Source organism: Numida meleagris, chromosome 6, assembly GCF_002078875.1.
Source record: "Numida meleagris isolate 19003 breed g44 Domestic line chromosome 6, NumMel1.0, whole genome shotgun sequence".
NCBI lineage: Eukaryota > Metazoa > Chordata > Aves > Galliformes > Numididae > Numida > Numida meleagris.
Genome location: NC_034414.1, coordinates 23,671,469 through 23,685,621, shown reverse-complemented (window position 1 = coordinate 23,685,621; position 14,153 = coordinate 23,671,469). Strand labels below are relative to the sequence as shown.

At 44.1% G+C, this 14,153-nt stretch overlaps 1 protein-coding gene across 4 annotated transcripts in view; it reads left to right on the top strand.

Annotated features, from left to right (window-relative positions):
- Positions 1 to 13,938, top strand: part of C6H11orf49 (chromosome 6 C11orf49 homolog) — an 81,418-nt gene extending 67,480 nt beyond the window's left edge. For 2 of the 4 annotated variants that reach the window (XM_021401417.1, XM_021401418.1), the window contains exons 5-9: positions 4,807 to 4,892; positions 7,415 to 7,610; positions 8,512 to 8,621; positions 11,779 to 11,842; positions 12,392 to 13,938. In XM_021401417.1, the coding sequence (XP_021257092.1) occupies positions 4,807 to 4,892; positions 7,415 to 7,610; positions 8,512 to 8,621; positions 11,779 to 11,842; positions 12,392 to 12,572 (637 nt within the window). In that variant the 3' untranslated portion in view covers positions 12,573 to 13,938. Of the gene's footprint in view, positions 1 to 4,806; positions 4,893 to 7,414; positions 7,611 to 8,511; positions 8,622 to 11,778; positions 11,843 to 12,349 lie in introns of all 4 variants that reach the window. The other 2 variants (XM_021401419.1, XM_021401420.1) reach the window with 2 other exon arrangements.

Genomic DNA, 14,153 nt, shown 5'->3' with positions numbered 1-14,153 from the left:
GTACACACACATGTAATCACAACAAGATGACTGAATAAATACTTTAATTCCTAGCCATCTCAGTAGAAGGGGCATGGAAATTAAAGTTTTTAATGGACCTAGATACAACACTGGAGACAGAATCCAGGTACATGATCAGGATATTAACTGCTCCTGAGTTGTTCATGGCCTCAATAATGAAGTCCTCATTTTTTTATTTTTCATTTTATCTTTCTTCAGCATCAGAATCTCTTGAAAATAATATTAAGAAAGGAGAGTGAAAAAGTGTTATCTATCTGCTAGTACTCCCACCTGGCTGACTGAATTCGTCCCTGGCACCTATGTCTTCAATCTGAATTGAAGCTGTGCTGCTTCAATTAATACTAAAAGATGAGCACTGCTTATCTCTCTGGCTCAACAGAGGGCATTCTGGGCTCGACAAAGTACAGTTGCTTGGCCTCCAATGCCAGACTGGGAAAGAATGCTAACCCTGTAGCAGGAATATATCTGCCATTTCCTTTCATGGAGGTACAACAGCACCAGTCCCATGTGCGGGTGTGCATATCGTAGGGTTCCAGCTGAGCTGAGCAGGAATTTGTGATGGTGCATGAAAGGAGACTTCAGCATATCTACACATGTTATGATGTTTGTGTCAAGGAATTTAATCCACAAGGCTGCTGTAAACTAGAGGCCCCATTCAGGGGCCTGCTGCGCTGTTGTGTGCGTGCCTTAGAGACAGGCGAGCAGGCTTTGGGAGCAGGTGTTAGAGAGAAACGAAATCTCTGTCAGATGCACCCCAGCTCAGGTGGGGATGACCTCACTCTTGCTGGTGGCTGGCTAAAGATTTACTTAGACAATGCTATTACTTTGTTAGAAGATTATCCAGTTAAGCAATTTTAATAAAACTTGCCATATTTCTGAAACATCTTTCACTTTGCTTTCAGTTGTTGCTCTCTCTCTTTTCCTTTTTCATGTCCCATACTGCTGCTTACTCTAGTTCCCACTTCCTATCATTCCCCTTGGTTCTGCCTGTCAGAAAGGTGAATCCTGTGGTCAGTCTTCTGGCACCAGTTGCTTGAGTCCTCGCAGAAGGGGAATGGCACGCACAGACCTCCTGACACTCTTTCAGTCTGCACACCCCCAGCAATTTTGTCAGTAATTTGCCTTGAAAAAGGAATTCAGGTGTGGCAGTAGCTGCAGTGTTTGCTGATACAGCCAGAACCTGTGTCATTATTGGTGCTCCTGGGAAGAGAGCAGTTGTAGTTGTAGTCTCTGTGCTGCATGATTGAGATGATCTCACAGTACGGTACTCTCCGCTTGTCCAGGAGCTGTTGCTATGCGCTGATAACAAACAGTGGAAGGGAATAAGACCAGGCAGTGTAGGAGCAGAAGAACAGGCTACAACAGTATTGGTTTTATTAGTGTGAAACCAGAGACATCCATTTTTCTGTTCCTGGTGTCACACAAATGCAGAGGTCATACTGCCCAAAAAAAACAAGTTATATGTGTCTGTAAGATTTCTTGGACATCTTTTTCTTCAAAGGACCATAGGCATTAGCGCATTAAAGATTTTAATCTACAGGGATACCTTTGATCCTCAGAGGCATCTTCTGGCTTTCTGAATTGTGAAATTGCAAAAGGACAGAAAAGGAAGAAATTTCTCCTGTTTGGTGCTGGGATCTCAGGACCGTACCTGAGCACTGACCTTTCTCTTGTAACAAACACAAGGATCTCACTGCCTGCATTGCAGTAGTGTGAGCAGAGTAGTGCACAGGTCCTGAGCTGGCTTATGAAGTATGGGAGCTTACGTTGCACTAGTCAGTCCTAATGGAAGTGGGTCTTGAATGTCTGTACTCCTGTTGCTAAAACATTGCCTGAGAGTGCAGATCTTTCCCTTTTTGTGTGTTCCACTTATTTTTGCCTCCATGTATCAATAAACAAACCCAGTCTCTGAAGACCCATTTGATCCAGCCTGGCTTTAAGACACATAGTGTCAGTTAGCCCTCAGTGGTAGCAGGGAACAGTAAAAGTCCTTTGCCTGGTCAGCTTGCTGGGTCTAGAGTTTGTCCTGGGGACATCCTGTCTAGTCTGGGTTTCTGAGATTTCAGCTGCAGTCAGCAGATCATAAAGTTTCCCCACTGGCACAATAGCAAGGCTTTCCTGCCAGCCAAACCCGCTTGAACCCTGAAAGACCACTACACCCTTACCAGAATCCCTCAAGTGGAGGCATCTTTCTTCAGTCCTTTACGGAGTTTCTCCTTAATTTCCATTATTCACTGCAGGACAGCTACTAACCTTGTAACCAAGTCCGAGCCCCTGAGGGCTTAAAGGCTAATTTGGACAAGAATGAATAAACAATCAATTGAAATACCAGCTACCTGATGAACTCTTTTGAATTCCAGTTCAGACTTTTTTCAGATTTTGTCCTCAACTGAGATCCTGCTGCCTGGGTTACAGACCATTGCTAGGATTCTCTCCTTGCCAGTTATTTCAGGGAAGAGGTGCACATACGTTGCATGTGATGCTCTCTCAGCTTCCCTGGCTGCACAGTCAGCTGGCTATGTGGGGAAATAGCCAGCTGCAGTCAATCTCCTCATAAATGATTGTATTGGATTTAAAAACTTCTCAACATTTCCGGAGTGCAGGCTCCTGGGCCAAGTGGAGTCAGTAACCCAGCACCAGAGTGCACCTGCTTCTATTTAGACACTCCTCTGTTACATATGTGCCATACAGTCCTCCTTAGAGGCTCCTTGCCACCTCTAACAGCAAGAAATGTTGAATTCCCAGACTTCTGCCCACTTCCTGATGCTCTTTTTTAAGTAGGAGAGCGGGACTTGCTGCTTCAGAGCACGCCCATTGACCATAATTTTTGTTTGTTGTAAAGGTGATATCATGTTGTCTCTCTACAAAATTAATACATTAAAAAAAACTCTCCATTATTGTTCTTCTACTTCTCCAAGATGTAGAAATGCACCAGCAACAGCTTTGGAGCTGGTGCTTTGAGGGTATCTGGGAGACAGACCAGTGTTTCAAAGCAAGGAGCGCCACTTCTCAGTGATGTGGCCCATAGCATTTCCAGAGCTTAAAGACTGATTGAAAATTCCGGTAGCTGAGCAGTATTGCCTGAGAGATGAAGATGCTCTGCCTGCCAGCTTCAAAGCCATTTCCTTGATGTGGCCGCTGACAATCTCAATAACATGTTTATTAGTGAGAATTAAGCACTGAAGCTACTGCTTCTTTAGACAGGAGGAGGAGGAGGCTTCTGGAACACAATAAATAAATCAGAAGCACTTTGACATCTTCAAAGAGTTTTGTTTTAAATATTGGGTTTTCTCCTGGGGACCCTCTTAGCCTCAGTCTTTCTTCTTTGAGGTAATTAATTCAAGCTGCTCTGCATGTTTGATTTTGCCACAGCGAACAGAACTGGTCTGAGTGGCAGGGAAGTAAGCCTCTTGCAAGATCCTGTAGCTCTTCTAGGTCAGCCTCCCACACAGCTCCCTGGAGTCTTTTACATGAGACATAACAGCATTTTGCTAGCAACGTGTTTAGACTATTGACGCTGCAGGAATTGGTTTGTGGATTACATTTGGCCCCATGTTCAAAAGGGTCCTGCTTGATGACCTACACTTTGGCTGTAATGAAATGGTAATCCTTCTCATATGGCATGATATACCAGATACTGACCAGACAGAGTCAGAAGACCTGCTTCTGCTTAGTGCTGCGTGGTGGTCCAGAAAAGCACACAGCTGAAAGGAAGTATCAACCACCCTTCTTTATCATCCTCTGAATATTTTGTTGTTTTTTTTTTTCCTATAAGCGGAGTGTTTTCTTCTGTTTTCCAATCTGAGCTATCATTGATCAGCCCAAGTTTGATCTTCCCCTCTTCAGAGCTTTTCATCCTTATGTAGTGGTAATGACCAGAATGTTGTTTTCATTTTTATGAATGTTTTTGGTGAAATTTAGTTCTTATCATTTGTTCCTGAAAGGAGGAGATTGACTTTGCTCTCACTTCTACTTCATCCTTATGGCCTCTGGCTGATGCATTCGTAAAGCGTGGTTCAGAATAGGGTGCGTGAAGCTCCCTAGATGTACCTGGGACTTTGCAGAGAGAAACAAGCATTGTCCCTGGCCCAGGAAGACTTCAGTCTCTGAAATTTGACCTGACAATATATGGAAAGAGACTGATTCATTCATCAGGAAAGGAAGATAGGATGATTACGGTGGGCAATTTTAATGCTGATGGTTGGTGCAAAAGAGACATCGTGTTATTTCCTTTTTAGCCAGGTTAGTTTTGACCATGGATTGGGAGCTAATCGCTGCTGTTATACTTACAAATCCAAAAATAGCCCAGTTCAATAAACTCTGGTATACAAAATAATAGCGTAAGTCTCGTTCTGCTTACATCAGTTTTATACACATGTAACTGCCTGGTCTTCAGCACAGTTGCTCTTTATACAGCCATGTGAACCTTTTTTTCTTAGTTTCTATGCCAGTGTTTATTCCATCATGTCCTTCAGACTTTGAATTACTTTTAACGTTCATCTTGTTCTGTTCATGCTGAAAGTGAAGTGTGTAATAGCATCAATATTCAGGACCATCTTCTCACCACAGTTTCTCAAGCTGCATTCATTTGATTTTAGGATGTCCACATCTATGCATTGATGGATGTTCCCATTGCCCTCTCCCAGCATTTTACACTGGGCCAAGCTGCTAGCTGTCCTCAGTTGCACATAGCTCCCTAGCTGCTCTTTCTGTAGATCTGAGATTCCTGCTTGTAGATTTTATCCTTTTGGAGATACTAAACTCTTTCTCTCATCTTATTCCTAGGATTGTGCTGATGGATGATGCTACGGATTGTCTGATGTCTTTTTCTGATTTCCTCTTTGCTTTCCAGATCCAATTCTACTATTCAGGTAAATTACTTCACCCACTACCATGTCACTACAACCTTACAACTTCCATATCCCTTCACTTTTTAAAAACTTGTAAGAGCATGTTTTTTGCAGAGAATATATAGATAATGGAATCCACTGTCAAAAAGTTATCATTGATACCAATAGATTAGGAGGTTTCATAAAGAATTTCCACATTTTGGTGAATAACAAGATACTTGTAATAACCAAAGCTTATGCATATATTTGTCTTAGCCCTGAGACATGATTTTCTATCTTTATCAAGTGTATGTTAGCACCTAACAATCAACTTTTACTAGTAACATGTTTTTCCATAACTCTTTAATTCAGCATTTCTGCCTTTAAAGTACTGGCCTCTGCCAGAGATAGGATCAGAAGAGCATAGGGCAAGGCTTTCCCAGCATTCTGGCCCCAACACAGATCATGAACTGGTGCCTTGCAAAGAAGAAGGAATTGGATCCAAATGGATCCAATTCTCCTCTCTAATACTCACCCAACTACAAACTGTTTTCAGCTCAAAATCTTTCTGAAATGCATATGGTTTCTGCAGGTTTAGGAAATCGGATTCCTCTCCTTCAGGACTTCCCATGGTCCACTTGAAATCATGTAAACATTTATAACCTTCACAGCACCCTTTGGCAAGGAGTTGCACAGGCCTGCCACCTGTTCCATGAAGAATCACTTTTTTTTTTTTCTTTGAGAGTCCCTAACTGGAAAGAAAAGTGAACAGTTAATTGTTGTCTACCTTTCCCATATTATTGGTAATTTCACATATTCTATCCTTCACCCCAGTTCTAAGGAGATGGAGTACTTCTTTTAAAATTCGTGACAGGAAAATTACATATCAAATAATAACAGTTTGTATGTGTTTTATCTTTACATATACTCAGCTACACATACACATCTGTGAAAGTCCTGAGGTATTTTTAGACTAAAGTTCAGCAGGCAAGGGGGAGAAACTGGGATAAATATTCACGTGATTTTTCTGTGCAGAAAGATGCTTTAAAATATGTTGGCTTGTTCATCCTAGCCCCCTAAAGTGTGATTGAGGAGAGGAAATCTCATTTAGGCAACTACATAGGTAGGGAAAAAGAGGGAAGTATTTCATTTATCAGGATGAGATATGTTCCCAAGCACAGGGTACTGTTGGGGCACTCGTGTCTACCAGCACAGAACACTTTCAAAACGCAACATAAGTTTGTGGGATTCTGACCACTCACATGAATAGCTTCTTCTGATGGACATAGCTCTCACTGGGCCTTAATCAGGCAAAAGGGGCCAGGTCTGAGGAACTAGGAGACACTGGCTAGAAGCTGTGGCAGAGCGTAGTTTGTGGTCGGAGTGTAGCCTTGGGTGGCCTGCTGATCTCATCCAACCTGTCAATTCCCATCTTTGCAGCAGTTACGAGTCAGCTGCTATTCCTAATACAAACATCTCTATTTCTTAGTACTTTTCTGTGTATATTTCCCCCGTAACTCCCCCGTGCATATCACAACATTATCCATGACAAGTCAACAAAGAAAACCAGTTAAAATGGTCATTTTGGGTTGGGCAGAACCAGACTTGCGATGTCTTCAGCTGTGGACAGAAAATGCGTTTGGAAAGTTCTTCTCTGATAGAACAAATGTTTCCACTAGCTGCAAAACCTCAGCGCAGCCCCAGCGCTGACATACTGCCTTTCCTCTCCACCCGCCTCACGCACATCCCGTTCACTTGGGACACAAATGCTACTGCAGTCCTCACAAACACGCCCTTGTGTACACATTCAAACATCCCATCCCAGTCCTGCTCACCCAGGCGCAATGCACACATGCAGCCTGTCATACGCTCTCCCACCAACCCACACACATACAAACCACTCCAAATGGAATCTAGATTTGTAAACTGCTGACCACATCCATAAACAAACTTGTTTAAAATTAGGCTCTTGCAGTAAACAGTGGGTAGTATGAGGAGCCTGGGGAGAGGCTTTCTGCCAGCTCTAGCCCTGACCTGCCCTGGCCCTTCCTTTAGATCCCGTGTTATATTTACTTTGGAGGAGTACAGAGACAAGCTGGGATACAGCCTGGAGCCCTGACTAATTTGCTCCTTTTGCTTCTGTTGCAGTTCTATATATTTTATCCCAGCTTGGTGAGTTCTTAGTTGGTGGTTGTAGGTGAAGAAAGAAAACTTTTGAGACTTTGCAAAACCATCTGCGTGTTTGACATTAGCTTTCACACTCTGCTGTTTCATCTGTTTGCTAACCTCTGCTCCCTTTAGAAAAAATCGGTACAGAATGGCTGGTCTCTCATAATCATCCTAATAGGGAGATGTCATCAACTTATAATGAAATGGCTGTTTGTGCCTTCGTAATATCTGCTCTGAATATGCAGGATGCCTTAGCATTGTGCTTGCATGCATTTCCTGTTGGTGTCATGCACAGCATAGAGCTGAGAATGACAGTTTAATCTTGGGTCTGGTATGTCAGGAGGATGCTTTGCTGGTTATAGCCCTGAGTTGTAAATTTCTTTCTGATTTTCCAGAATTCCTGGAAAGTGTGGCCGCTATTTATCAAGATCTGTTGGCTGGTAAGAATCCAAATACTGTGATTGTGCCAACATCATCCTCTGGGCAGCATCGGCAGCGGCAACCCCCAAATGACAGCAACCTGCTTGATGGGGTAGAGGCATCTCTCTTCTACCAGTGCCTAGAGTCCCTGTGTGACAGATCAAAATACAGGTATGAACAGAGTCCAAAACAAAGATATGACAGTTTGTTTCTGGAGAGCCTTTGTAAGATTGGAGCTGTGACTAAATACATGACTTTAACTTTCACATAGATCTAATTGGAGAATTATGAAAGGAGAGATCATAACAGAACTGCTGTAACATAAGAGAAAAACAGTTACATGGGCCTAAGAGACATGGGGGTTTGAGCACATTCTTGAGCTAATTGTTTGATTTCGTACTGTTTTCCTTCTTACTTTTACATTGACACTTTCATCAAGGAGAGGTTAATCTACCGTCATTAATTATCTAGAGATAAACAAGTGCAAGTGTGTTGCTGGGTGCTGAAGCATAGGCAACCCACAGTGGGGTGGATGGAGTTTGAAGCCTTAGTACCTAGACAAGATCACACTGCTGGTCTGTACTGGAATCTGGGATGGAGCTGGTCTCTGGTTACAGATTCCAGGCACAAGATATCTGCTCACTACATGCTAGAAACTATGAAGAATGTGTTTGTCAAAGATACACAGTAAGGTCTAGTATTTTTGTGTCCCTTACTGAATTAAAGCTAGTCTTTTTGTTTTTTGTGTTGCTTTTTTTTTTTTTTTTTAAATGAATATGTCAAAAGTTAGGATGCGTACGCCTCTGAGCAGATCTGGATTTTTCTCCCTTTCCTTGCAAGGAAGACAGGTAAGACTGCTCTTAGGAATGTACCCCAGCTCAAATGTCTTACTTAACAAATTTGGAGCAGATGCAACGCTAAATAAACAACCTGTTGGCTGTTTGTTTTAAACAGCCAGGGCAGCGTGACAGTGTTAGAACAATAAATGGGCTTACTCTTCCATTTTGAGCTTGATCTTGGAAAAAATGATTATCATTTAAAAGACATGATTTTCTGGTCTGTCTTTTCCTAGCTGTCCACCTTCTGCTCTTGTGAAGGAAGTGCTGAGTTCTGTGCAGAGGCTGACCTTCTCTGGATTCCTTATGGCACTTGCAAAGGATCAGGGAATCAACAGAGCCCTAGGTAAGATTCTTTGAATGGTACAGCTCTAGATTTTCAGTTATTCTGCATTTCTTTGGAATTCCCATTGTAATTATGCCCCAGATTTTACATAATCAGAAAGAGAGTGAGGGAGTTTTTCATATTTTTATTATGGATTAAACTTCAAAAGCACTGTGCCTTACTGTCTGCTTGAAGCTGCGGAGCTTTGTCAGCAATAAAATTAGACGTGAAATGCTGTCCTAAGACAGCAATGTTTTATGTCTTTAGTAGCTGATCATTTTAGCATGCTTGGCTGTAATGGTTGGATAGAGGTGGTCAGGAGGCAAGTAAGGTGGCTGACTGCTTGAACTGAAGTTTCATCCTATGTTTTAGCCCCTTAAGCTCCCGCAGATTTTAAACGACTGCTTTCATTGTCCACAAGAAAAAGAAGACACACCTAATGGGAAAACCTCTGATGCCTCCTTGGCTCAAAGACTCAAACCAAGCCCAGATTTCCCCAGCTCGTGCCCATCTTCCCCCACATCACTGTGATCTTTCTAATATATTAATCTGTGGCCTACTGAAAATCTGGTGGTATAAAACACAAAGTTCTGCTACAGAACTCTGTACCAAACTGCTGCGGAAACCAGAGGGATCACCAAGCAGCACCTCACTGCTCATTTCTGTGTTGTGATGACGAATACAGTTGTAGAGCAGGGAAGCAACGTGTTGCATTGACAAAGCACAGTGTGTAATCCATACATAATTCAGACACATAATTCCATGTTGCCTTCATATGACTTGGGTGTGCTTGTCCTGCAAAGGGAAACAAAAATGGCTTTCCGCATTTAATGAGGAGAAATGGGTGAAGGCTCACACACTTTCACTCATCTCTACTCAAAAAATAATCAGGCCAGCAAGGGTAAGCTTTTTCTCTCTTTGAGTATCCTCTTCCTCTACTCCCAGGCCTGAGTATCTGCCAGTCCCCATGTTTCAAAAACAAGCCTCAGTGAAAAGGTGGTGTACCTTGCCGGAGGGTTTGTTCTTTTGCACAGGTGTGTCATAATAGAAGCGTCCCCCTCTCTGGCTGAGCCCCTTTTTCCAGCAAACCATTTAAGCTGCTAATGCCCTTCTGGGGAAGGGCTGCTTACCCAGCAACATGAATATTATTTATCAAAGGCGCAGGCATACAGCTCTGCAATCCCTTCTGCAAACAGGCTTTGGAAGCAGTGTACTCACTGGGGAAGGTGATGCCTGGATTGCACCAAACAAAATCTTTTTTTCCTTGCTCAATAAAATCCAGTTGAGAGCAAAGAAAACAGGTGGGGAAAAAGAAAAAAAGAAAAAAAAGATCGTGCCCAAGGCTTCCATTGTGCCATCTACAAAGCGTATGGGTTTTCCCTTCCATTAATGTGGGCCCATCCACTGGCTCTCTGCCAGACTCCTCCCAAGGCCTCTCACAGAGGAGGGGCAGCAGCCACAAGTCTGACAGGTGCTAGCATCTTGTCAAGGATAGGGGGATTCTTTTTCTGATGTTTTTTAATCTCCTGAAGGGTGATTTCAATAGTCTTCAGTCTGCAGGGGATCACAAGCTCCCCAAAGCCCTTCAACAAGGGCAGTTGCAGGCAAAGGAGCTTTCGATGCCTGCCTTCTCTCCAGTCTCACAAAGCCAGTGGCACCCCTAGAGGAGCAGGGGTAGGGATTAGAGCAGCTCATTCTGGCTGGGGTAGCACTGATGAGTGTCAGGCAAATGGGAATCTGTAGCCTAACTTGTGTCAGTGTAGATTTGTGAATCCTTTATATGTCATTTACTGTCTCTCCTAAGTAATTCTTGTGCCCCAGAGACCTTACTACATTCTGCAAATACAGAAACAAGTTAAGCTTTAGCCGCTTACTCTTTTAATTGAGCATGTGGAAGCAAGCACTGGACCTCCCAACACTCTTGTTGTGATGCCAGGTTTTCCTGTTCATGCACAGGAGTGGAAGACCAGAACTGGAAGAAGTGGGGGAGGTGGGTCTGATCTGAACTGCTTCTAATTTGCTAGATGCTTGTTGCTACGTTTTTGATAACTGCTGTGTTTGTCTGCGTGCAAGAGTGGCTCTCCAGCCCCTCCTTCAGGACCAAGGTGCCAGGGCCAGAAACCAGATTTGTGTCCCCACAAGGCAGTATAAAGCTCTTCCCCAAAGATCCTGAGTGTGGCAGCCAGATCTCCTCAAAAACAAGAGCATTCCTCACTGCACTGTTGGTACACGTTACCAAATGTGCAGTGGCACTGTCTGGGCTGCGGTAGGCAGTTCCCATCATCTTTGTGCTGACCTATCAGACCCTCCCATAGCCCCTTTGCAAGGTGGAGTTCACTACAGAATTAGGAAGGAGGGGTCTCCTAAGAGCCTTGTCTTCCTGAGGGCTCTTTCTGAGGTTCTAGTGTTGTTCTTCAGTGGTGATCAACCAGCTGTTCCAGTCCTGAACTACACCCATCTCTTTCATCCTGAATGGAATTTCAAATGTGAAAAGGAGCATTATGCTGAGGGAGGGTACCTCTTTATTGAAACAGTTTTTTCTTTCTTACTCAGGCAGCAAGCAACACTAAAATATATCTCATCCACCCCATGCTTCACATGCATCAGTCAGGGCTAAGCTTCCTGAATTGCAAGGAAAGCAAGTCTCACATCTGTGAAGTGTTTTGATCCCCAGGCTCACTGCACCACAAGAAAGATGGGCGGCACAGAAATCTATGTCTCCCTGGGTGGTACTGTGTGTGCTTTAGGCTGTGGCACATACAACTTATCTGTTGCTCTGATAGCGTCTGGGACTGATGGCTACATATTGCAGTTTGCAGGAACGTGAAGCTGACAGTGTCATCTCCCTGAGACAGTCTGCACTCAGTAGTTCTGTAAAGTGAGTGGACCCTGCCAACTCTCTGAGCTCTTCGAGTTCTCTGAGAGATCACTTAGAGTGCCCTCTATTTAATCTGAGCTCAGCTACAGCCTATGTGAAGGACACAGAATATGCACCATCATTCTTTGTCTGCCCATGATTGATTGTTGAGGATTCGTTTCTTTAGTCGGTATAAGGAAGGGTCTTCTCTGTCTTCCAGGACAGATTTTGGATGATGATTTGACTTGAGTGATTTTGTTTAGGATTACTCCTGAATAGTCTAACTCTGCTGTGATACTTTCCTTTTTTGTTTGTTTCCAGGGGCTTTGCCAGATAAAGGAGATTTGTTTCTGGACCCTGCCATGGATCAGGAACTTGAGAAATTGTAAGTTGAGTTACCTGGAGTAGAAAGTAAAAAAACAGATGGAAAGTGGCATGTAAAGGATGGCTTCAGTAAAGTACTGTCGCTGTTTTTTGTTTAACTTAACTGTAAGACAATAGAGATGCTAACAGTGCAGCTCAAGCAGAGAGGGTCTTTTGTTGGGCTGCCTTGATGCAGCTAACAAAATCCTTCAAAAAGACTTCAGAAGTAGGAGGAAAAACATGCCTAAAATAAGGATCTAAAGGCAGCAGAATAATCTCTAATGATCTGAGAAATTTTGTTTGGATAGTGAAAATGTGGGGTGTTGGAGGACAGAGGCTCAGCCCAGAAGAAAGATCTCTATTTAACAGGAAGAAAAATCATTCATGTAGCAAGTCTGGCAGATGCTAGTGCAAAGCGTCCCTCTTCTTTGCCACAAATGTCTTTCCATCTCAGAGCTAGTTGTGAATAAGTAATCATCCCATGTTTACTCCAAAACTGCTATGACTAAGGCTGGAGATGACAAGCTAGGCTACCCAGTCTAGCCTTTTCTCTTTTTTTTTTCTCTTCCAGGGTAGCTCAGGTTTCAGGGCTTTCAATCTCTGCTCCCACCAGCTCCAGTGGGGACACTGCTAATTTTCATGTCCGTAACTCTCCCAGGATTAACTCTCCCTGGAAACCTCTCCATCATCGCCGAAAAATAGATGCTGAAAGTGAAGGCTCCAATGAAGAGACAGACTCCTCTGAAAATTGAAGGTTATGAGGGTGGGCACCATCCTCATCTTTGGTTTGTTCAGAACTCACTGTAGGTACAGTACCTCTTCTTGGAGCATCTGCTCTGACAATGGGTTCTGTTCACATTACCAGCGTGTGCGTGGCTGTGCCAGTTCCCATTGCCAGGTCCGCCTGTTCCTTCCCAGCAAGAATGCTGCTGGTTCCCTAGCTTCAAATTTGTGCAGCAGCTTCTCCTCAGAAGCTACTTCCAGATGCAGTTATGCTACCCTCTGCTGGCAAGTAAGACAAACCAGCAGATGCTAGACCTGCCTGTACTCGGATATAGCAGGGTGTTCTCTCACCAGGGCTCTCTCACAGTTCAGCAGGTGCTGGAGCAGTGCAAGTGCTAGCGCAGGCTGATTGCCAGGTAGCTGTGTTCAAACTTGACCTAGACAATAGAGTGGTTAAATCGCCAGCGGCAGCTTTGCACTAATGCTCCATTATAATTACTCCTAGTAAAGCTGCACCTGCATGCGATCAAAGGTAGAGAAATTCCTGAAGTTCCTCAAGTAGAAGAGCTTAGGTATTGCCATGCCACCTGTCACTGCTTCCTCCTCCATGAGTCCAAGACATGCCATAGCAAATATAGCAAATAATAAGGTGGATTTCAGTGAGTATTGCATGGTGATGTCTGGCTCCTCTGCTGCAATTCCCTACTGGGAGGCCTCCCACTACCTCCACTAGCATGTTAAGCTTATTTGGCAAAAGTAAGCTTTGGAGGGGGTGTAGGAGAGAGATGAAAAGTCCTGAGATTGCTTGGCCACAAGCAGTAGCACAGCCTGCAAACACGTAGGGCATCTGCTGGTGATTGGTAGGCAGAAGCAGTGGGGGAGATGGAGGCAGTTTTTAAGCAAGTCCCAGGTACTTATGTAAATACTGGCATTGTTGCACCACCGTGTGGCATGTACAGCTACAGAGAGTTGCAGCCTCGTTGTGTTAATGGTAACTAATTCCACAGCCTGGCTGCTGCAGCCCTGAACCCTTCCCTAGCCATGCTCCTGTGCCATGGCTTGCATAGACTGATTGTTTCCTGAGACACTCTGGTTTCTTATGAGTGTTTGGGAGTCTTCTTGCTCTTCCCTCCCATAAAACACTACACAGTGTGAGCTACTAAGAGCTGTTAACCCAAAGCTTATTGCTGTCCTAAGCTGACTGGATTCAGCACATACTGGAACTATTTTAAGAGTAATCCCTTCTCTACTGCTGACCTAGCTGTGGAGGTAGTGGGAGGTGTTTTTTATTTATTATGTTATTTATTAGCATGCCCTTTAACTACATGTTCTCTCCCACCCACCACTGAGTAACAATGAAAGCTGGAGAATAAAGCACGGTGTGTAAGGCCTGCACCTCTGAGCTCTTCTGTGCTGCTCTGTCCCATCCCCAGGGCCCACTCTGCCCGCTCCCTCTCAGAAACCTTCTGTCTGCCTTCAGCCAAGCAGTAGGGAACTGAGGCGAAGGCAGAGGGAAGCTCGAGCCTCTCCCCCTCTCCAGGCAGCCATGTGGCCTCACCCTGCAGGCAGAGGCAGGGCAGCTGCTGAGGCAGCAGGACTTGCTGGTACTG